Source organism: Macaca fascicularis, chromosome 2 (genome assembly GCF_037993035.2).
Source record: "Macaca fascicularis isolate 582-1 chromosome 2, T2T-MFA8v1.1".
Taxonomy (NCBI): domain Eukaryota; kingdom Metazoa; phylum Chordata; class Mammalia; order Primates; family Cercopithecidae; genus Macaca; species Macaca fascicularis.
Window position 1 is genome coordinate 116812289 of NC_088376.1, and position 24009 is coordinate 116836297.

The 24009-nt window shown below is 47.6% G+C and overlaps 1 protein-coding gene across 28 annotated transcripts in view; it reads left to right on the forward strand.

Annotated features, from left to right (window-relative positions):
- The window catches only part of CACNA1D (calcium voltage-gated channel subunit alpha1 D), a 326154-nt gene that overhangs the window by 200261 nt on the left and 101884 nt on the right, over positions 1–24009 (forward strand). For all 28 annotated transcript variants that reach the window (XR_012431265.1, XR_012431267.1, XR_012431266.1 and 25 more), the window contains one exon: positions 14340–14509. Coding sequence is in view for 25 of the 28 variants with exons in the window: in XM_005547396.5 (XP_005547453.1) it covers positions 14340–14509 (170 nt within the window). In the remaining 3 variants the exon portion in view is untranslated. The remainder of the gene's footprint in view (positions 1–14339; positions 14510–24009) is intronic.

The following is a 24009-nucleotide window of genomic DNA, read 5'->3' on the forward strand; positions in this document are numbered from 1 at the left end:
CAAGACTGAAGAGTAGGGGAAGGGTAAGTCAGTGACAAGTTGGGAGGGGTCCTAACAGTGGTGTGCTAGGCGACGTGGGACTGGGCAGTGTCCAACCCAAGGCAGCAGCACAGAAAGCTGAGGCTGGGTGCAGATGTGCCTTCTGCGGGTGAGGGGCCTCAGAAGGGGCCTGGCAGACCCTGGCTTGCTCGGCCTGGGGTGATGTTGTCCAGCAGCCCTGGTCTGGGTTCCCCCAGCCCCCACGGGGCTGTTGGAAGCTTCAGTCTCCACAGACTTAGCCTTGGGTGGGGGTCTGCCCGGCTGGGGCGAGGCAGTGCTCTGGCTGTGGGCTGTGCCACCCTGGCCTGTGGGGTCTCTGCTGGCTGAGGGATTACTGGTTTCTCTGTTGTAGTGGGGGGAGCATAAAGGCAGGGGTCGGAAGTGCTGGCCCCCGTGCCAGCTCTGTACTTCCTAGAGGCGTGGCTTCTTTGGTCGATATACTTCACTTTTCCAAACCAAGGCTTTTTCTTCCTAAAATTGGAGTGCCCCACCTGTGACTTTTCTCACAGAGCCATCCTGATAACCAAGGAGAGAAATGGATGGGAAGGGCCTGGATAAACGGGAAGACCTTTTTAAGTATGTGGGAGCTCCACACTGGCCTGGTTGTGACCTCCTTCTCGGAGGTGGTTTCTGTGAGCTGGAAAAGTCATCTCATTTGCAGTCCGGATGTTTACCTGCGCTTCTCTCCAGGGCCCCACATCCTTCCAAGACCTGGTGAGGCACTTGGTGCATTAACCTGATTTCTCTAAGGCTGATTGTCATGAGTTTGGTTTTGGGTTCAGAGATAAAACATTAATCCACCCTGAACCCATCATTCCCTCGAATGATGGATTCCTTCTGCTTTAAAATAAATCTTGGTTTAAGTTGCCTGCTGGCAGCTTTGGGCCTCTGAGTCCTGGAGACCCTTACTGCATCTGAAGGATTTTAAGTCAGTGGGTGAGAGCACACCACCTGCCGAGAGGTGTAGTGTCCCCAGAGGCCCACCTATCCTTGAGTCATGAGCTATTACCTACCAACAGACCCACAGACACATGTCAAGAATTCCAGGGCCCACTGTGGATTCCAGCAGCTGCACTCTCTCCCCCTTCGGCTATCAGTCAAGGATGTTTTAGCATCAAATCTGTACCTATCAGTATGCCCTAGGAGCACAGCAGAGGGTTGGCAAGTCAGAGGGCCTCACCCGAGGAAGCGGGGCTCCAGTTGGGCATTGAAGGATGGACAGGATTCGTTAGGATGGTAAAGAAAAGAAGCAAGTTGTCAGGAGAGTGGGACCTGGTGCCTCCTGCCTGTTGGAACCAGTGAGTGCAATGGTGAGGCTGCCAGGGTGCTCCGTGCTGGCTGGTGAGCAGTGGGCAGGGCGGATGTGGAGTTGGGAATACCCACTGAGGGAGGCAGGGTTGGTTTTTTTTCTTTAGGCTGTGGGAGCCGTCAGAGTGTTTGAAATAAGGTGATGGTTGACAGCTGTGCCTGGAAGGTAAAGCTGGCACCTCCCAGAGTGTAGTGGAGTTAGGAGAGCCCGGGGGCTGGGGGCTGCAGGGATAGGGTCTGCGCGGAGGTGCAGAGGTGGAGATGGAAGGTACAGATGTGGTAGTTTGTTGTGGCTCGTGCCTCTCAGAAGAGGTCTCTGGATTTTGATTGTCAAGTCTGGGGATGTGGATTGTATGAGAGAATTTTTCTTTTTTCTTTTAAAAATATTTTTTACAGAAACAGGTCTTGCTGTGTCACTCAGGCTGCAGTGCAATGGTGTGATCATAGCTCATTGCAGCCTCAAATTTCTGGGCTTAAGCAATCCTCCTCCTTCACCCTCCCAAGTAGCTGGGACTGCAGGCATATGCCACCATGCCCAGCTAATTTTTAAAATATGTTTTGTAGAAACAGGATCTCTCTATGTTGCCTGGCTGGTCTCGGGTTCTGGCCTCAAGCTATCCTCCTGCCTTGGCTTCTCAAAGCCCTGGGATTACAGGCATGAGCCACTGCACCCGGCCAGAATTTTTTTTATTGCTTACAATTTTGTGCTTTATTCAGTTTATTTTAATCTTCTCCACTACTTTGATGGGGTAAGTGTTCTTTGCCTCAGTTTACAGATGAGGAAATCAAGACTCAGGGAGGCTTATCAATTTTCTCAAAATTTACACAGCTAGTAAGTAGTTAAACTAGGAATTAAATCTAAATCTATCTGTCTCCAGAGCCCAAGCTCTATGCTTTAGCCTTTTTAAATGTTTTTCTCTTCCTGAGATTAGTTACCCAATGCTGAGTGGAACAATGGGATACAGAGGCTTCAGAGAAATTGGTTTATTTTTCCTCCTGAATCTGCTTGTGGACAAGTCTCATTCGAGCTCAGGTGGTCCTTTTGAGTCCTGTTGCTGGAGGATCGATTGAGCGATCCCTCTCAATCCCTGAGCCCGGCCCTGGGATGTGGTGCTCTGCCCCTTGTTCTCCGTCAGCTAAGTCTGGGTGCTCAGGGAAGGCACTTCGCACCCACCACGCCTTTCAGTGGGCACTCCCGCTGCGGCGGGGAGCTACTCTATCCCTCTCCCCTCTTGATGCGGCTCACAGGGTGGCTTGCGTGGCCTGCGAGAGGGATTTGGGCTGAGTTTCCTACAGTGACTGCTTTGGGGATCTGCCAGTAGGGGGTTCCATTTCAGCCCCTTCCTTGGGTCCACATTGCTACTCCACAGTGGGAACCCCTAGCAGCTCTGAACAGCAGATCCAGCCTGGAGCTCATTCTGGCGGTGTAACCAGGCCCTTCACACAGCAGACTGTGTTGCCCTGCCGTTGCTGGTGCCTTCAGACGTGTTCATTTTAGGTGGTTCTGCCACCCTCCCAAGCCAGACTTCATGTGCACATCTTCCTTAGTTTTTCTTGGGAAACTGGAATCTGACAAGTCTAGCAGGGTGTGTTTATGAAGTGACTTCTTAAGTAACGGTATTTGAAACCTGTCATGAAGATATGTGATGATATTGGTTTGGCTCACATGATTAAGTGATCTCTTTCATTCAGAGAGTGATGGCAGACAAGAGAGCCCATGGTTTTGAAGAAGAATACCTCCTTTTTTTTTTTTTTGAGATGGAATCTTGTTCTTGGAGTGCAATGGTGTGATCTCAGCTCACTGCAGCCTCTGCCTCCTGGGTTCAAGAGATTCTCCTGCCTCAGCCTCCCGAGTAGCTGGGATTACAGACACACACCACCACGCCTGGCTAATTTTTGTATTTTTAGTAGAAACAGAGTTTCCCCATGTTGGCCAGGCTGGTGTTGAACTCCTGACCTCAGGTGATCTGCCTGCCTTGGCCTCCCAATTGAAGAATACCTCTTAAAACACGTTTAAGTTTTAAAAAGATTGAAACAAAGTCTGTAACTTTTAGCATGCAACCTTCATGGATTCTCATCATTGGGAAAAATTTTCTACTAGAAGCATTGGCATGTCTTTGGTAGCCATGGAAACTAACCCTTCAAAGAGAGAGAAGCTCTTCTGTCCTCAAAACAAGGAGATACAGTGAAAGGAAGGCATATTTCATACTCAGATGCCTGAAATACTTTATTTCTGTGTGTGTATATATATGTATATATGTGTATATGTTATATATGTGTGTGTGTGTGTGTATATATATATATATATTTAAGGCTTATACAAGACTCCTTGTTTTTGTTTTTGTTTATCAGTGGCACAATGGGTATAGTTTTAGGTGATGGAAGTTACATATGCACTGTGGCCAAATACCCAGTACAAAGCCCAAACTTGCACATCTTTAATCCTCATTAATGTAAAACCCATGCTTGTGAAAGCAATTATTTAGATGATTTTTATCAAGCAACTGCTAATGACCGGGGTTTGTGATAAGGAACCAGTATACAAAGACAAGACAGACACAGGCCCTCCTTCACAGAGCTTACAGTCTGGTAAGTAAAAGAAAATAGTGAATAATCAGTTGCAGGACTGTGAAATAAATCCTACAAAAGCGGAGTTCTAATCTGGGGGACTCTAAGGTAGAGAAAAATCTTTATGTCCTGAGCCAGCTGAGTGGGATGGTATCTGGAAGAGCACGAAGGGTCATGCAGGGAACAGCATGCACAGTGGCCTCGTGTGGAAGAAGCTCCATGCCTTGGAGGAACTGAGTGGACTTTAGGATGGCTGGCGTCCAGAGTTCAAGGGGGAAGAGGTCAGAAAGGAGGCAGGAGAGATCTGACATGACCAGATAGATGGTGCATTCCTTCACTCCATCCCTACCGCACTCTCCTGCTCAGGGCAAGTGCCACATGTAAACAGTTAGGTTTGGTCTGTGCAGGGTGGCCCAGCTGCTAATTCCTGTGTTCTGTTCATGGCAGATAACTCAACCTAGTTATTAAAAGCTAGGAAACACCAACTGTGAAAATGATTCATCCTCCCAAAAGATGAAAACTGTTTTAAATATCATCACAGTCTTTTATGTCAATGAAAGCATCAAGAACACTGGCCGGGCACAGTGGCTCACGCCTGTATTCCCAGCACTTTGGGAGGCTGAGGCGGGTGGATCCCTTGAGACCAGAAGTTTGAGACGCCCTGGCCAACATAGAGAAACCCTGTCTACTAAAAATACACAAAATTAGCTGGACATGGTAGCACACACACCTGTAATTCCAGCTGCTTGAGAGGCTGAGGCACAAGAATCACTTGAACCCAGGAGGTGGAGGTTGTGCCACTGCACTCCAGCCTGGGCAACAGAGCCCAGGCCCTGTCTCAAAAATAAAAGTAAAAATAGAAATGTGATTATCAGATGTTTTTCCTCAACATATTTTGTTGTGTAAACAAGGGCCCCCCATTTTCTCATCCTTTTTGCCCACCAGCAGTTCCCATGCATTTCTTGGCAGCTGTGTTTCATGACTGCTGCTGGAGAATACTGTCCCAGGCCAGCTGCCTTCCCCTGACTGATATCACCTGCAAAGGAGCAGGTCTTATTTATGGGGTGCTGCATTCCTAATCCCTCCCCACCCCACTCTGCCTATTGGTCTCATGCAGAGGGAACATCCTTTGGCGATCACCAGCTTTTCATGGTTGAGGGAAAACTGGAACAAATACAATGCTTTTGATGAACTATGAGCTGAGACAGTGCCAATGATTAAAAATTTTTTAATTGTGAAACATCACACATTGCTGTTAATTATTTTTGTTTACAAAATTCCTAGTTTCCTTGAACAGAAACCGAACCTTTGTGCTTTCTAAGAAATTTAAACAAAAAGGTTCTTTGAATCAAACTACGTTTTCGTTCTGTTTCATTTCCTCTATGTCTGCGTAGAAGAAATAATTTAGGTCTAAAGAAGGCTGGACTCCCCTGATAAAAATCAGTGGGTTACTTCTTCAACTTCCCCCTTCTCTTTGCCTTTTTAAGTGTTGCCTTTGTTTTTTTCTGAATTTCTGAGCCTTCTGTTTTACTAAAAATTTGAGTCCCTAGTGATTTTCTTGGCAGTTTTCAATGAAGGTTGTGTTGTTTTTTGTTTTGTTTCAAGGGTTGGTTTTTTTTTTTTTTTGGCATGTGTGTGTAAATATCAAACTGTTTTGTTTGTTTAAATTTTATGTGGGCCTAATTAAAACAGATAGCATTGCAACCCAAGAAAAAAAAATCCTATATCTAAATCAAGATGACTTCCAGTGGCCCATTTATTTTATGGGGCGTTTAAGAAATAAAAGTTCCCACAGCAAACTGTGTGTGTCCTCTTGCATCTGCGGCAGTCCCATTCCACCTGCACCTCCGTCTGTGTGTGATGGCTGGCTGCAGCCTGGGCATGCTGTCTCCAGTACTGCTGGCTGAGCCAGGGGTCCCAGAGATCAAGATGTCAGGGCCTGTAAATCCTGTGGTATGTCAGTGTCTGGTGGCCTCTCTGCAGAGCATGGGGCATGTGCCCAGCCCGTGGGGGCTCCACTGGGGCTCCTGAGACGGAGGCTGGCTGGTTCTGGGGCGGGGGGTTCTCTCCCTGGAGTGGTGCTTACTGAGTGGGAGTGAGGGACAGCAGGTGGAGAGATGAGCGGAAAGGGGGCTGTCACCTTTCTCTATTCCTGAGCTGGGGCTCTCAGGGAAAATCAGAGTACAGTAATGAGCAGAGCTATGCTTTCTGCTCTGCCCTCCCTCCCTGGTCCTGACTCATGACTTCCCCATGAGTCACAGCCCCAGGGAAGGGACATGGGGTTTGCAGCCTGGTTAGTAACCCTGTTGTCCTGTTGACTGGGCGTAGATGTGGGGCCAGCAACAATGCCTCGTTGAGCCTCCGTGTTGGCCTTTGTGAAATGGATGTGAAATTCCTCCTCCTGCCTCTTACACTGAGGTTGTGAACAGCTCTGGGGGCAGTGATTGTAAAGACATTTGCAGGACTCCAGGAACAATCTAAATAAATGAGGGGCTTTTTTTCTGTTATTATTAGAGAAGGGGACATGGTAGAGACTCAGGCCATTTCGCCCAAACCCATTTACCCCAGCCATGCAGGCTCATCTTCTGCTGAAGCTGCTGTTGGTTATTGCTGGGACCCTGGGCGATGCAGTCACAGGTGAAGGACTGCATATGGTGGTGTGGGCTCAGGCTGTGCTTGTTTCAGAGACGACTTCGGCTTGTTCTGCTGTGTTGGTCTGTTCTGTCTAAAGGGGCTGGATGAGTATGGGGCGCATACCATTGTTCTGCCGTCAGAGCCCTCTGCAGCCATTTCTCATGAACTCACTCAGCCCTTCTGCTTCTTGGGTGTCATTGCCACCAAACTACTTGGCTGCCAGGTCCAAGAGGGTGCCAGGCTGTTGCCCAGGGAAAGAAATAGACAACAAAAAAGGGGCCAAGTCACAGCAGTCAGGTCCCCATGGAGGAGGCACTGGGGAGGCTGGAGTCGCAGCAGCAGTTGAAAGGTCATTAGAACGTGCTGTGATCTGGTGTCGCTGCTGAGTCATTAGTCCATCTCTACTGAGGATCCCTGTCTGGGGAAGTTGCTATGTCACAGGGCAACTGTGCTGAAATCAGTTGTCTTATTTCAAAACTTGTGCCTGTGCCCTGAGGCCCTCAGCAGGCATGCTTCTTCCTCATATGGCAGCCCTTTGGATACTGGGGACCAGCCTCTCTTCTCCATCCCTCCTCCTGCTCTGCCCAGCCTGTCCTCCTTCCCTGAACAGGTGGACAAGAAATGTTCATGTGGCAGATGGGGTGTCACGGGGCCCTGACAAGGAAGGTCCACATGCGGGGCGATGATGACACTGGTGTGCTAGACCCAGGGGACTGGTGTGGAAAGGGCAGAGGTGACAGTGACCGTAGCATGGTGGTGGTTGGTGGTCAGCGACAGGCCTCATAGGTGTTTTTCCAAATAGTCATGTAAGAAAGTTGGGGCTTCATGAGAAGTGTGTTTTGACCACATTTGTATTGATGTTAAATCCAGCCCATCACCCAGGGCTTACTGAATGTCTCTGGTCTTCCTCACCACCATTTTCTTCTTATTTTCATTTTCTCTTCACACATAACCCCTGCCAAAGCTGATAGGAGTCGTATCAAATTTCTGTTGGTTCCTCCTTGCCTACAGAGAAGCAATCCAGCTTCCTTAGTTTTGTATTGAAGCCCCTTCCTGGACTGACAGGAAGCCTGTTTTGTTTTTGTTTTTTTGTTTGTTTGTTTTTGAGACAAGGTCTCTCTCTGTCACCCAGGCTGCAGTGCAGTGGTACAATCACAGCTCACTGCAGCCTCAACCTCCCAGGCTCAGGTGATCCTCCTGCCTCAGCCTCCTGAGTAGCTGAGACTGCAGGTGCGTGCCATTTCACTTGGCTAACTTAAAAAAAAAGTATTTTGTAGAGAGGGGGTCTCACTCTGTTGCCCAGGCTGGTCTTGAACTCCTGGCCTCAAGCCATCCTCCCACCATCACCTCCCAAAATGTTGGTATTTCAGGCATGAGCCACTGTGTCTGGCCTTGTAGCCTGGTTTTGATCCTCATCCTCCTGGTGTCTACTCTCCCTTTCCTCTGCTCCTGCTTTTCCTTCCAGGCATCGTGTTGAGGTGCTCAGGGTAGATTCAGCAGCTGCATGGCCTTGTGTGTCCAAGTGCTGTGAGCCTCAGTGTCTATACAAGAGGGTGATAGCAGCCCCTGCCTCACCATAGTCACTCACCAGTGGGGATGGGGTAAGGTGTTGCTCTGGGCTCTGGTTAGGATGCGATGCTCAGGGGGCCACCTGGGGTAGGGGACACATGTATTCATGTTTTGGTGCTCAATGAGTAGAGTTTTCTGGTGAATTAGAGGCAGGCAGAATGCATTTGGATGGGGTAAGCCAGAGAATGTCACCAAAAGCATGAGACTTGGGCTTGGTCTTGAAAGATGCACTGGATTCAAAGATGGGAGAAGGCTGCTCAGGTGGATGGAATTCTGCAGACAAAAGCTCAGAGGGTTGTAGAATTGAGAAGAGTGTGGCCAGAGTATAAGGTGTGCATTTACGGGATTGGTGAATAAGACTGGAATAGCACTTGGGAGAAGGCTGGAAGGCCTTGAGTGGCAGGCAGAAGCATCTGACCTTGATCCTTGAGGGAGGCAACGAGGAGCTGTGAGGCATTTTGAGTAGGATGCCACCAGGGGGAAGTCTGGGTCTGCAGTAGTCACCTGGAGCAGGGAGGGAAGCAAGCTCTGATGAAATGCTCTGGCCACAGGTCCTGTGGCTGCCCGGGGAATGGGTGTGTGCAGACTGGCCTACATAAGACACTTCGCAGCTGTCCTGTTAGGCTGTTAGGGAGATTCCTTACTGAGTAATTGCTTCTCAACCAGGAGATACAAGGGAATATCTTAATGACCTAGAGATAGAAGATCTACCACATGAGGCCTGAACACAATAAGGGAAAATGGCGAGCTGACGGTGGAGGCTGTTCCAGATGATATGTCTAGGTTTGGGCGCACTCATTTCATGCTTCTGGGCGATCCCAGCAGTCATGGGCTTTCTGTCCTATAGGGGCATATTCTGGCCTCCTGAAGGAGTAGGAGTAGGGCTTGTTTTGTTAGATACAATTTTTTGTACATAGCCTTCCTGCATGCCTATATAAAGTGTCACCAAGGGGAAATAGAAACATGGGAAGAAATACATGAGAAATGGACAACATTGTCCATTCCTGCCTGCAAGGAGCTTACAGTCTAACTGGTAAGCTGAAATGAATATGTAGCAACATGAATTTGAATTTGGTTAGTAGTAGAGTTATATCTTCTAAGCATTCAAATGTTTTCTATTTGGAAATAATTTCAAATATATAGAACAACTCCAAGAATAGAAATAGCACAGTGAATAATCCATGTACCCCTTTCTCCAGTTTACCTAATATTAAATTTTACCTCATTTACTTTTTCATTTGTTGTCTATCCATAAGGGATGTGGACTGATTTTTAAAAATATGTTATAATTTATTACTGTCCTTAGTTATTTCAGTGCTCAGATTTCCTAAGATTTGGCTAGTAGGAGCTACTTCTCTAGCTCCTGTATCCTTATGATATATCTCCATAATGTGTTTTGGTTTGTTTTTGTTTTTGAGCACTTCCTGATTTTCTTCATCTTGTACCTACCCTACCCTTGCTCTGGAATCACCCACTTCTCCAAAGTCCCCTGGTTCCTTTTAATAGGGAATGTTATTAAAGACCAAGATGTGGGTGCCAGGTGTGCTAGTACCTGCCAGAGCATCTTTGCTTCTAAATCCTTTCAACAGAGAGAACTAGGAAGTATATGCATTTGTTTACACATATTCGTACACACACTTACATTGATACATATACTCACATATCAACCTCTTAAAAATCAGACATTGGAAATCAGACTTTAAAATAAACAACTTTTAGAAATCATCAGTTCACACCTATACCTTCAATTCCAGTCTGTCCCCAGAGGGTTCTTCTCTGTTCCATGTTTCTGTGTCCCTCCTTCCACAGCGAGAACTCTGGCTCCCAGCAACATTAGCACATGTACTCACTCGCGAAATCCTGTAATATGTCTAAGATAGTTTCAGAATGGTCTCATCCACATCACTACAAAAAACAAAGCTACTAAAAGGAGTTCAGCGTTTGTTTGCAGTTCATCCCTCACTCCAATCCTGCCGAAGACTGGGAGCATATCATCAAATATTCCTGAGCTATTTGAATTAGTTTTGTCTTTCTCCTTCAGTCTGGTTATGGTATTCATTGAATTACGGATTTGTTTATTTCAATTCACTTTCAGTTTAGGGGTATTTTCCCTTCATCTCATCCTTATTGACTTAATTTAAACAAATTTAAGGTGAAGAACATTAACATGGTTCCCAAAGTCAAAACTATAGAAAGAGATATACTTGAGTGTCACTCCAACCTTGATTCCTTTGGCCTAATTCATACCCATCCCTTGTTTTCTGCTCTTTTAGATACATCCAAGAGAAATATGCATATTTGATTTCCCAGTTTTTTGTATGCAAAGGGTAGCACACCATATATATATATATATGTGTATATATATGTGTATATATGTGTGTGTGTGTGTATATATATATATATATATTTTTTTTTTTTCGGTCCAGGCACTTCTTATTTATCTTTTGATCAGACACGCCATAACCAAAATTCTGATTTGGAACAAGAAGGCTCCTAGCATATAACAGTTGTCGGATTTTTAGTTACTTGCAAAAGTCTGTTGGTTTCTACCAATAGCTTTATTAAATAAGCTTTGTAAAACAATCTGTTAGTGATAGGGTTCTTAGAATATGAAGAATTCTTTTGCAAAGTGGAGTGACTTTTTTCGATCATTGCGAAGTTTCATAGAAGGTGCCTCAGACTTGAGGTGTGATTTTCAGGATCAGAGGGTCGGTTGTGATGGGAATGGGTTATCCTCAGCTGAGCAGATAGTGTACAGGATTGGCAGTTGGTTTGCCGGCTCGTTGTGGTCACTCTGAGCCTTGGGACCCATGTGTCCTTCTGTGTGTTTCCCAATCCTGACGGGTTTGTGGCAGCTTAGAGCCCATTCACAGCTAGTGCTAATTTTTCTCCCTTTGATATTTGAGAAAGCTCTTCCATTTGCCTTTTAAATTTCTCTCTTATGTCTGGATTCAACAACTATTATACATTTGAACTTCACGTTGATACCGCTCTTTGTGTTTTCAAAGCCTCATCTTACTGAATGTCTTGCTTAATTCCTGTGAAACAGCAGAACGGGTATTGTTGTGTCTGTTTGGAAGGGAGGAAACTGAAGCTCAGAACACAACAGTGACAGAGCTAGGACTAGAAGCCAGATCTTCAGACGAAGAGCCTGGAGTGGTGTAGGAGGGCCAAGGCTTTATCTGTGTTTATCACAGGGACTCCACCTCCCTGCCCCCTTCCTCCAAACTGCCCTGTGGCCAACAGATTTCTGCTGCATAAACCTCACCTCTGTCCACATCAATAATTATTACCTTCCTGCTAAGTATTCAGCCATTCAGAACTGTCTGAAATCAGTTCAGAGGGTCTATATCAGCAGCTTTGTTATATGAGCTCTTGTGACAGTGACCATCATTGTGAGTGGGCCATAAACCAGGACTTGGCAGGGTTTTTTACTCTTAGGAATTTTAGTCAGAGTAGAGTTTTACTTATGCCTGCTTAACCGTGTCCCAGCAGCTGAAAATGTGCCACAATGATGCAACTTGTTAGATATGGGATTTTTATATTTGTAATGTTAAAAATGCATAAAATATTACAAAAAATTACGAAGATAGTAAAAGAGTTACCCTGAGAAGCTTAAGGACATTATACATTATAAAATGTATACAATTATACATTATAAAATGTATATAATTATATAATTATACATTATAAAATGTATATAATGTATGTAATTATATGCATTATAAGATGAATGTCCTTAAGCTTCTCAGGGTAACTCTTTTACTATCTTCATAATTTTTTCCCAAGAACCCATATATGATATGGACCCAAAGTAAGAATACCTTGTTTGTATGTAACCATCTGAATTTAGTATGCTAAGTTCAGAATCAAAACATGCAAACAGATTTGTACTAGGATACTTTTTTGGTGAATAATAAAACCAAAGGTCCACTTTTCTTTGAGGTGTATTTAAGAAAACAGTTTATATAATTCATTTTCCTGAAGACACGTGACATTCCAAGCCCTCTTATTGATGCTCAGGGATGTGATTCTGGATTGAGTGTGACTTTTTCAGAGTTCAGAGAGTCATTTGGTGAATTTACCTAGAGCTGAGTTACGCATTTCCCATGTGTTGGGAATCCCTGGAGGCCTAGAAACCCCAGACAGTTCTCAGGCTGTGGTATGTGTGAACAGTGAGACACTGAGTCCTTACTTCTTTGAGACAACAGGTGTTCTTTGGGCTGGGAGGTCAGAGCACATGTCTGGGCTCAGATCGGCTCCTGCTCTCCTCTAGATCCACAAAGCCTGGCCTCCTTCCTTATTCACAGGGGATAGAGTGGAGACAGACAGCCCTAACAGGACCAAGGATAGGTTCCAGGGAGTCTGAAAAGTGGGGTGATTTAGGATCAATGAGAGGGATCCTATTTTTTTCTTTTTCTTTCTTTCTCTCTCTCTCTTTCTTTCTTTCTCTCTTTCTCTTTCTTTCTCTCTCTCTCTCTTTCTTTCTCTCTCTCTATCTCTCTCTCGCCCAGGCTGGAGTACAATGGCGCAATCTCAGCTCACCACAACCTCCACCTGAGTGGGATTCTTTCTAATTGTGGGCAGAGGGTGGCACTTGGTGAGGATTCCAGTTTCTTATCTGAAGTATTGACGTCACTGGGTGTGCAAGCATCTGTTCAGCCCCTCGACAGCCTAGAGTTAAGGGAGAGGTGTGAATATGGGGTTAGTTTGTTGTTGTTGTCTTTTGGAGATAGAGTCTCACTCTGTTGCCCAGGCTGGAATGCAGTGGCACGAACTTGGCTCACTGCAACCTCTGCCTCCCAGGTTCAAGCAATTCTTCTGCCTCCGCCTCCCAAGTAGCTGGGATTACAGGCGTGTACCACCATGCCCAGCTAATTTTTATATTTTAATAGAGACAGGGTTTTGCCATGTTGGCCAGGCTGGTCTTGAACTCACGACCTCATGATCCGCCCACCTTGGGTTCCCAAAGTGCTGGGATTACAGGTGTGAGCCACTGCGCCTGGCTGGAGTTAGCTTTATGAAAGCAGGTCACTTCCCTGTTCGTTGGTTGGGTTAGGTTGGGTTGGGTTATTGAGGTAGGACCCTGAACAAGACACGCTGGCTTTGACTCGGAACGAAGGCAAGAAGGCAGACAGAAGTAACCTGTGTCGGAATCTCAAGGTCTGTGTGCAGAAACTGCATTGCTGTAACCTCACCTGCTTCCTTAGCAGCTTTTAAGTGTACTTACTAAATCTCTAACTCACATATCTTGGCTCCTGTAACAACTCACGGTTGGAGATGCAGATGGTTCCTCGCATATAAAAATTGGGTAATCGTCTGCCTGACTCTCAGGCTTGCCTGAGTGAGTGTGGGGTTTTGTATATATGCATAGATAGAGGCTTGCACACATGGTGGAAAGTAGCGTCAACACCCCACAGTTGGGAACATTTACCTGTCTGCCAGAGCCTTTCCAGGGCAGGTGTTCCTATAAATGGGCAGCAAATCATATGCCTCTTCCCCTCCTGCAGGGAAGACTTTTGGGGAAGACTATGACAAGTAGCAAGGGTGAAGAAAAACAGTAATGCTTCATCAGTGCTCAAGTTCCCATCTGGGAAGGGAGAACTGGGTTGTGGGGCGGGGGTGGGGGACTGCCCTGACTCCATCCACTGCTCTGGCCCAAACCTGCAGGTGATGGGTAGAGGAGCCTAGTGTGGGCACCAGCAAGGACTGCTGCCCGCTCAGAGCTCTTGGTTTGGACAAAAGGGGTAGCACACAATATTAATGCAAAGTTTGTCCAAAAGCATTGAAGAAGCCCTAAACGTGGTACTCTTTGACCACAGCTTGGCCTACTTGGCTCCCTCCTCTTTGAGGAGGCTCTGGGGAAGGTGGGGCATCTCTGAGTTCAGGCCCCTCGTTGGGGGGTGTCAGAGGCCCACTATGACAGCACATGGTGTTTTGGGCCCAGGCCCCTTGGGATCGCTGTCATCTGAGGGGAGTTCATTTTCTAAGAAATGATGCATGTGTGTTGGTGTGGGCTCTGCGACGCTGACCCCCACGGTCCTGCTTGAGAAGACACTGTCTTCTGTCCTGTCCAAGTGTGTGGCTCCATAGCTGTGCTCATGTGACTGTACTCAGTGCTGTGTGTCCTGCCACAAGACTGTTGTGCAGCAGGGCAGTGGCTCAGGATGCAGGTCCCCAAGGATGTCCTGATATGTGCTTGTCCTCTTTGCCTCCTTCAGAGAATTCTCAAAGGAAAGAGAGAAGGCAAAAGCACGGGGAGATTTCCAGAAGCTCCGGGAGAAGCAGCAGCTGGAGGAGGATCTAAAGGGCTACTTGGATTGGATCACCCAAGCTGAGGACATCGATCCCGAGAACGAGGAAGAAGGAGGAGAGGAAGGCAAACGAAATAGTATGTAGCGCCTTTCCTGCCCCTGGCTAGACAGACCCAGTGTGCGGTTCAGACGCCTGGCAGCAGGCCTTCCTTGACTTTGACCCAGGCTGCGAGTGGGACGGCCTCCTCCCAGCCATCTGGTCCCTTCTGCCTGCACACATCACGGAGAGAGCAGGCGCATTGGCGCTGACTCTGGATTTCTGCCTGAGGTTTGGGGGTTAGAGTTGTATTTGGTAAGGTGGGCCAAGGAGGATCCGACGGACCCACCGGTGGCCTGGGAAATTCAGTAAGCGCATTTCTGAGTGGGCACAGGGGTGATGAGATGTGTATTCTTGCACCACAGGAGAGGAAGCTGTGGTTTCCCTCACCTCAAAGTAAACAGTGTTATTGGACAAGAATTTGAAGTGCAGGGTTCCTCTTGACTCCTATTCTTAGGCCACCTGACATGGCTCCTACATGTGCTATTCATATGAAGCCATATGCTTAGCCCATCAGGGACTAGGAGGAAACCAACTCACCGTTCTAGGCAGGTGTTAAGGGGCATGTGAGTCAGTGACAGCTGCTTTGCAGCCCAACCACCGACACCCCACACTGTGACACTAAGCACCCTAGAGCACTTTCTGCAGGAGGCAAGGCCTGAGAACTCAGTCAGTCACTGAAATTAATTGCCATTGTCAACCACAGTGTCTCTTTCACTGCATACTTTTCCCACAAATGTGCTCTTATTCTTTCTGGGGACCTCTGTGCCTTGGGTCAGAGTGGAGACTGGAATCCAGCAATGCATTTGACTGAGATGTCTGTGACTTGCCACAGATCTGGAAGAGTTGGATAGGAAGGACCGAGAACATACTTCAAAGGCACATGTCCATTGAGAGGCCTGGGGACCCGAGGCCGGCCCTACATTGTAGAAGACGGCCGAGCAAGTCCCTGCTTGAGCAGGGTGCCTTGCATGTTTTGCTGTCAGCAAGGCCTGTTGCTGGGTACAGGGGAAACCCGGAGCTGGAGAGGATGTGGAGCGCTGCCTTCTAGGGAGAGACAGGGCTGCTCACACTAAATGCAGCCCTGGGGAGCGGAGCTGCAGGGCACACATAGAGGGCAGGCGCGTGCTGCGGGAGCCGAGGAGGGATCGAGGACAGGGCTGGGGGACGTATTTGGCCTGGGCCCTGAAGGATGGATGGATCACAGGTGTGACTGTTCAGTGTGAGAAGAAGCTCCCTGACCCAGGGGACTAGCGTGAGGGAGGCATGGAGGTGGGCAAAGGCCGGATTTCAGGGGGGAGCAGTGGTCCCTTCGGCCGGAACGCAGAGGGTATGAAGGTCGGGGTGAGCTGCCATAGGAAGGGTGGGTGAGGTGCAATTGTGCCTCTTCTGGAGGTTGTGGAGTGTGGAAGTAGGGGCTGAGAGACCCCTGATGGAGGGGCTTCTTGTCTGAGAGGGCCCTTACCTTTCTTCAAGCCTGGGTTCTGTGCCTTCATGGGGAGGGAGCGTATTCCGTGATCTCAGATGCCCCGGCTGGTGCGAACCTGTGCGCTGACTGGGAGTGGGCAGGGTCAGGCCTCTCTTCCCTCCCTCCCTGCATCTTGCCAGGCTCAGGAAGGGGCCAGGGCTTCAGCACCTGAGGATCAGAAGACTGAGGGAGGGTTTCTAGAGCTCACTGTTTGCTGAACGCAAGTTCAGAGTTTATAAATAGACATTCATTTGAGTCTCAGACTCAGCGATGTGCCTGTGAAGTGATTAGATGTAAGAGTGCCTGCCTGTCCTCTGCACAGCTCTCCCCTTGGCGGTGGAGCTGTCCTGAACCCTATGGCCTCCGTGGAGCTTCTGTACCTGCAGTATTGCTGGCAACAGGCCACGTAGGTGCAGCTCGGAGATGCCTGCACAGCTCTTTCCCCTTCACCTGCGAACTGTAACTCGGATGCTGACCTGCCTCACCTCTCCTCAACCCAACATGGTATTTGTAAACGAGAGGAGGTATGGCCCCTTTTTTCTCGCAGAGTATCTTTCCTTGCTAGTTTAGCTGTGTACCCCAGGGAGCTGAGTGAGGCCTTCTTACAGGCCAGTGGCCTTTCCTCTGTTTATTTCTCCTCCTCTAGAAATAGACAAGGATTCGTGTTCCAGTGTTGCTAACATCAGTCATGGTAGAGTTGTTTATTGGGCCTATGATCTGAGGATTAAGGGTTTTCGTTGGATTTAAGGTGATATCTTGAGGGTTAGCCATTTTATCTCAGCCCAGCATTTCCTATGACCTGCCACTGTAAAGAACCTGACAATGACAGAAATCAATGACTCTGCCTTTCAGAGAACTTGCCAGGAGGGGAAGATGGAGACGGGGTGGCTTAGCGTGAGAAGGTGATCCCATTGTTAAGGCCCAGCACTGTGCTGTGTGAGCCTGGGAGGGCGCAGTGATTCTGGCTGGTGGGAGTGGACGGGCCGGGGCGAGGTGAGGAGGGCTTCATGGGAGGAGCAGCCCTAGGCGGCAGAGGGTGGGGATGGGGGCTTTTTCAAGCTGGGGAAGTGGCGCGAACAAGGTGTGCAAAGTGACAAATATTCAGGGGCCGTTAAATGCATTGCTCAGTAAAATAATCTAGGAAAGAAACAAAACCCGCTTAAAAGCCTTGTAGATCTTCAGAATTCACTCTCACTGGGGCTCCCAAGCCCAGAAAGCTGCACTGTGTCTTTGGAGCATCAGCAGTATTATTTCTGCTATGCACCATGATGTGTGACTCAAAATGATTAACTAGCTTAACGTTTGATCCGGAATAGCAAATGTTTCTGTGATGCACCCTTGTTCTTTATGGAGCTCATTTTGCCAGGTGCTGGGGTTTCCTGTGGAGTGAGGCTCACAGTGCTTCCCAAGGCATCAGATTTCCAGAGCCTTGATGATGGGGGTTTTAAATAAAGACAGAAATCTTAGGCTGTGGAGGCCATAATGGGATTTAACTGACTTGAGAGCCCCAGGTCTCCTCCTCTGAGGAGAGAACCTCTCTGATCACAGACCTCAGCGGCTCAGACCCTCTGGAGAAGACAGCACTGTTGAGGTTTCCCTGGGGCCTCCTGTGGCTGCCAGCCATTTTCTTCCTGTCACAGGCAGAAAACCACGCGAGGAGAGGGTTTCAGTGAGGCCCACATGGTCCTCCTCACCAAATAAAGAGCCCTGGATTCACCACATGCACATGCCAGGTCTGGGGCTATCTCTGTGCATCTGATTAGCAGGCAGTAGAAGTGTGGGTGTTGCCAGTGTTATGGTGTTTGCATCCTCCCTGGGGGTGTGAGATCACCCCACATGCCTTCCACTCCAACCCTGCTCCTCTGTTACCTCTTGGGAGGAGGATGGTGCAGGGCCTGGGCTCCTGACTTTGTCCATAATGACTGAGGATGCTAATTCAACTGATAGCCCTTTTCAGCTGGGTCCCGGATGTGAGTTGAGCAGTTTCCTCCAAGACCTTGAGGATTGAAGTGACAGTGTGAGAAGAAACACTTCCTGATAGCTGAGGCTCAGCCTAGATGAGCAGAGGTGGGTGTAGGAAGTCACTTATAACAGCAGATGTCTGTGAGCTCACGGGAGGCAAAGGCTTGGGCTGGAGGGCGTCTTCATGCCCCTTCTCCGGATGTGGCTGTAATGGAGTTTTGTGACTTGGAATTTGGACTTTAGTGTTAGGCAAATTACTCAACCTCTCTGGGCCCCACTTTCCTTGTCTGCAAGAAGGGGATAAAGATATATCTCCCCATGGGGCTGTTGTGACAATTGAATGTTCTGTGACTGGTAGGAGATGTCATAGTTGTAGTATGTGCTGTTGCTGTTTTCACCAGACACCAGTAAAACTTGACCTCAACAGAATTTTGGGGGTATAAATTTAGGGGGTACAAATACCGTTCTGTGACATGGATATATTACATAGCGGTGAAGTCTGGGCTTTTGGTGTAACCATCACTCAAATAGTGTACATTGTACCCAGTAAGTAATTTCTCATCCCTCAGCCCTCTTCCACCCTTCTGTGTCTCCAGCGCCTATTATTCCATCTACACCCTATGTCCGTGTTTACACATTATTTAGCTTCTGCTTATCAGTGAGAACATGCAGTATTTGACTTTCCTAAACAGAATATTTTTGAAGGTTCTGCTAGACCTGTAACCAGCCTCAGGGTGGGGCCTCCCCCTTAGGACCATTGCCCTGTACTTTTCTGTTCAGAAACTATCAGGTTCTGAAGTATTGATGGAAAACACATCTGTTAACTAGGTCACTTTCGAGATAGGGCAGCACAGCTTTCTGGCTCTTGAAGTCCATTTCTAGTTTGGCGGTGTTTGCTGTCAGAGAACAGATGTCAAATCAAGTACTTGGAGATGCGCTCACATTATCTTTTCTCTCTGATCTGCTAAATGTCACTGCCTGCATCTGCGATGCCCAACACTGGCTGTACGTTATGATCACCTGGGGAGCTTGGACACTTCTTGATGCCATACTCCACCCTTTAAGACTCTTGATTCATTTTGGGGTGGGAGCCAGGGGTGGTTCTTTTTCATTCAAGTTCCCTGGGGATTCTAATGTGAAGCTCAGGTTCAGAACTCCTGGGTCCAGGATGCTATCAGGGGCCGAATATCACGCTGTTCCAGGCATTCACTTGAAAGAAGAGGAGAGGCAATCAGGCCTCTGACTGAGCTGTCTGGTGACTGGTGACGGGTAGCTCCAGCTTTGTGCATTCATAGATTATTTAAGATGTCAATTTCATAAATGTGCTATTGGAAAGCTGGTGTTACACAATTAACTGAATGGACAAAATTCCCTTTGAAGTGAGTTCCTGAGCATTTGGTAAATTTTTAAGGATAATTTATTTAACTTTTTGCTGAGCCTCAAGTTTCTTAAGAAACCCTGCCAAATCTCAAAGTGATTTTTTTAGACATATGCAGCTGCTTCTGAGTTAACAATGGAGTTTTGCTAGGACCATTAAAATCTGGAAGCCTAAAATTCTATTTTAAACTCTTCTTATTGTCAGTGATTAGTCTTAAAAAAAAGCATTAAAAATGAAATCATTTTAAAGGGAGCTCATTCTAAAATTGTGGCCAGAAAAGCAGAGCAGTTTTATTGTAGGAACTATTAATGATTAATAATTCCTCTAAGTAAAGATATTTGATGCCCAAAGAAAGGGAGGGGCATACCTGAAACTTCATCTCTGACCACAAGGACAGTCTCTCTGTCTTCTGCTTCTTCAGTGGTCCTGGAGGTTATGGGCACTGCCCCTGCCTGCCTGCCTGCCCTCCTGCCCGGGGACTCTGCCACCCTGGGGCTTGCTGGAGCAGGTTGCCTTAGCTGCCTCCCTTTTGCATGTGCTACCTAGTTGCCTCTTACTGCAATATTTGCTTTGGGGGTGGACAGAAAACCAGGTTGGCATAGCTGTTTGCAAGCATGAGACATAGCAATTTGCTGGTCCTGTTTTGAAAGACTGTGTTTTGAAATTGTGATTTATAAAACTGCTTTCGTCACCATTGAACTACCTCAAGGCACAAGTTCAAAATGGAAAATACTCAATTAAAAGCTGTAAAGCAAACAGCAGCAGTTAGAGTGGCATACGGTAAATATGCGTCCAGGTCAAGAGCCCTCACTGGAGAGGCAGCTGGAAGTGCTTTCACTGGGAAGTGGGAGGGCTGACTCAGGGGCTGGCCCTAGGGTCGGTGGCTGGACACTCTCTCCGTTGCGGTGGCACTGGGAGTAGTTGTCTGGCCAGGTGGACTCTCCACAGGGGTGATAGAAGCATGGTAATTTCTGAAGGTGCCTGCATGTCTGCCATCAGCTTCAGCCTCCTAAGAGCTGATGGGAGCTGGACTCAGGGACTGTTGCCCCACTGTGGAGACAAGGAGTGGGTACTCCAGCCAGGTTTGCAGTCTTAAATCAGAGTTGTTTTATCTGTTTTTGATACATTTTAGTTATGGAAGTAATATTTGCCTACATAAAGAATTCATGTAATTTCAAAGTATATAAAGTAAGAAAAAAATTCTCTCTTCCTTCTCCTTAAAGAGAGGCAGACTAAGAAGTCTGGGGCCTCTACTTCCACACCTCACTGCGCGTAATACATGACACAGACAGCGTGGATAGAGCTTCCACCCTAAGATGCCCAACACAGGTATTTTTCACTGAACCGTGTACCACAGATATTTCCCATGCTTTTAAAGCAAAACGTTGGCTCTTTTCAATAAATTGCCATTGTAAAAACTGCTACAGTGGACTCTACACTCTACAGCATGTGGCCCTCTACTTTATAGAGGTCTCTCCACCACGAGACCATCAGCTCCGTGGGAGCAGCAGGAATAGGATCTGTTTCTGCCCTCTGTTGTGTGGCTGCACCCAGCATAGCACTTGTCCCACACGTAAGCATGCCGTTACTTCCTTCTTGAGTGAAAGAATAGAGAGTAATAATAACTAGCATTCGTCAGATGCTTTCTGTGTGTGAGACACTGTTCCAAGGGCTGTGGGTGAATATGTTCATTCTTCTTCACACAACTCTGTGAGACAGGAACTTGACAGGTGGGGAAACTAAAGCACAAAGCAGTTCAGTAGCTTCCCAAGGCCATGTGACTTACGTAGCAAAGCTGAGATTTGAACCCAAGCTCTGCCACAGTCTGCACGCTAACCATCATTAACCCCTGCAAACACATGCCCCTGTGTCTGCATGCTCGTGTTCACGTGGGAGAGGATACAAGAAAAGGGTCTGCTGTGTCAGAAAGGATGCACATTTTATTTATTTTTATTTTTATTTTTATTTTGAGACGGAGTCTTGCTCTATTGCCCGGGCTGGAGTGCAGTGGCCGGATCTCAGCTCACTGCAAGCTCCGCCTCGCGAGTTTACGCCATTCTCCTGCCTCAGTCTCCAGAGTAGCTGGGACTACAGGCGCCCGCCACCTCTCCCGGCTAGTTTTTTGTATTTTTAGTAGAGACGGGGTTTCACCGGGTTAGCCAGGATGGTCTCTATCTCCTGACCTCGTGATCCGCCCGTCTCGGCCTCCCAAAGTGCTGGGATTACAGGCTTGAGCCACCGCGCCCGGCCAGGATGCACATTTTAGGAATGTGAGTATTCTGCCCACCAATAGTATGTGCAGGTGTCTGTGCTCCCCACACCCTCGCTTACTCCAGCATTCCTGCCGCTGTCTCACACTGCCCCGCACAACTCTTCCCTAGAGTACGGCGTCTGCACTCTGAAGACTAGCTGGCTTAGAGTGATCATGGAATCACGGGGCTGCAGGGGGTTAGAGATCCTAGAGTCGTTTCTCTTGTGACCTGGTGGTCATGGGAGAGTCGTAGTGATGACAGTAGTGGTGATTGATCATGCCTTGCCAAAGCTAGGCACGTTGCTTTTATTACCGTCTCTACTGTTCACCTCTTACAACAACCTTACATGGTACAAGTTCAACTATTATTGACATCTTACAGGTGTGGAGGAAACTGAGGCTTCGCAGTATCAGGTAACCTGTCCATGGCCATCCGACATGGAAGTGGCAGGGCTGGGATTAGACCTGCCCTGTCAGAATCCAGAGCCTACCTTTTGAACTCCCACTTGTCCGCCCCATATGGTAGTGCTGTTTGGAATCACACAGCCAGTCAGTACCCAGGGCTCCTGACCCTTCCCTAAAGTGCCCTTTCCTTAACACCCTTCTTAGATGGGAAGCCAAACCCTGGAAACCTTTATCTAGCATGGGTTAGCTGGTTGTTGATTTAGACCAGGTTCTTAAAGACAGATGTTTGTCAATGGCTGTGGAAAGGGCACTTCCTCTCCACTGTTCGGATCCTGAGCTGGATTCCTAGCCAGGAGGAGGACTGGAGCAGGCGGGCATCCATTGCGTGAGGCCGCCTGGCTAGCGGGGCTGGCCGTGTGGGGCCCTGGTTTGGCTGCTGTTGCTGCCCTCTGCTGCTTCGTAATGAAATTGCCTGTGTTCAACCTGAAGGGGTCACAGTGGCCGACTTGCTTAAAGAGGATAAGAAGAAAAAGAAGTTTTGCTGCTTTCGCCAACGCAGGGCTAAAGATCATGGTAAATTACTGAGACTGAACTTTCTCTTTCCGCAACATCTCTGATACCTTTTCCTTGCATATAGGCATTGTGTGAAATGCATGTGCCGTGTGGTGTGTTCAGAAGATGCCTATATTTTAATTGCTTGATTTCTTTCTTCTTGGACTTTTCCAAAATAAGGTGCCCTTTCCAAGATAGCATTGCAGTTTTCTTTTTGTTTGAACCGTACCTTATAAAGAAGCAGCTGAACCAACTCAAAAAATTTATTTGATTCAGCATGAATATTCTTAGACTGGAAGACAGACTTTTAAAATACTTTTCCCCAAATGATGTTTTTAAATTTAAACTGTTTAGAAATTCCAATAATGTTATTTGATTGATTTTTTTTTTCTCCAGGCTACACGTTTCAAATTGCTTCTCTGTCTCTTAGTCTCTGGCTACTTTGCCCAGGACTATGCCAAAGTTATAGTGGCAGCTTTAAGAATGAAATTAGCTGGGTGCCGTGGCTCACACCTGTAATTCCAGCACTTTGGGAAGCCGAGGCAGGACTATCACTTAAAGCCAGGAATTTGAGACTAGCCTGGGCAACAAAGTGAGACCCTGTGTCTACCAAAAATTTGAAAAAAAAATCATTTGTGGTGGTGCATGTCTATAGTCCCCAGCTACTTGGGAGGCTGAGGCAGGAGGATTGCGTAAGCCCAGGAGTTTGAGCCTGCAGTCCGTGATATTGCATCATTACACTCCAGCCTGGGTAACAGAGTGAGATCTCTGTCTCTTAAAAACTAAAAATAGACTTCAGGGATACAAAGATTTGGGGACACTTGCCTTTGAAAATGAGAATGGGCTCCTGTGGGAAAGTTACATTTCCAGTTATGTCCTAAAATAATGCTAAACATACCCTTCCTGAGAATCCCTGGAGTAGCTGTCAGGCCCATCCCTGGGCAGGCGGTTAGGTGAGCACCTGGCTCCCTGCCTTGCTCTTCCCAAGTCATGGCAGTGGTTCAACAGCAGCATAAAGCTTTGCCTGTGCACACCAGTGCAGCCAACCTAGTTCTGCCCCCAGGATCGGCCCTGGTCACCTGCCCCTGGTGAAAGTCTGTTTAAGAAGATTCAGACCGCAGGGAATTGAAGCCAACTGCTAAGGGAACAGAGGGACACACTGTACTCTTTTCTTTGAAGTGGCCTCTGCCTCCGTGGCAATGCTGAGCTCAGAGGTTATGGGATGCAGACAGGAACAACCCATGGATATGTAAAGAGGGTTCTATTAGAGTCTAGGTCTCATCAGAAGGCCTAAAAGTGAAAAGGAATGAAGAGATTATCAGATATAAGCCCTTGTCGTTCAGCACGTTGTGGCCCCCAGAGGAGGGGAAAGAGGAGGCGGAACTTGCCTGAGGTGGGACAGTGAGTTGGGGGCAGAGTCGGGGCTGCCTGTTTTAGCGGTAGTGTTCACAGAAGGGTTATGAGCAGGAGGCTGGGCTTGATGCAGCGCCTGAAGGTGTCTGCAAGAGGAATGGCCTTCAACTA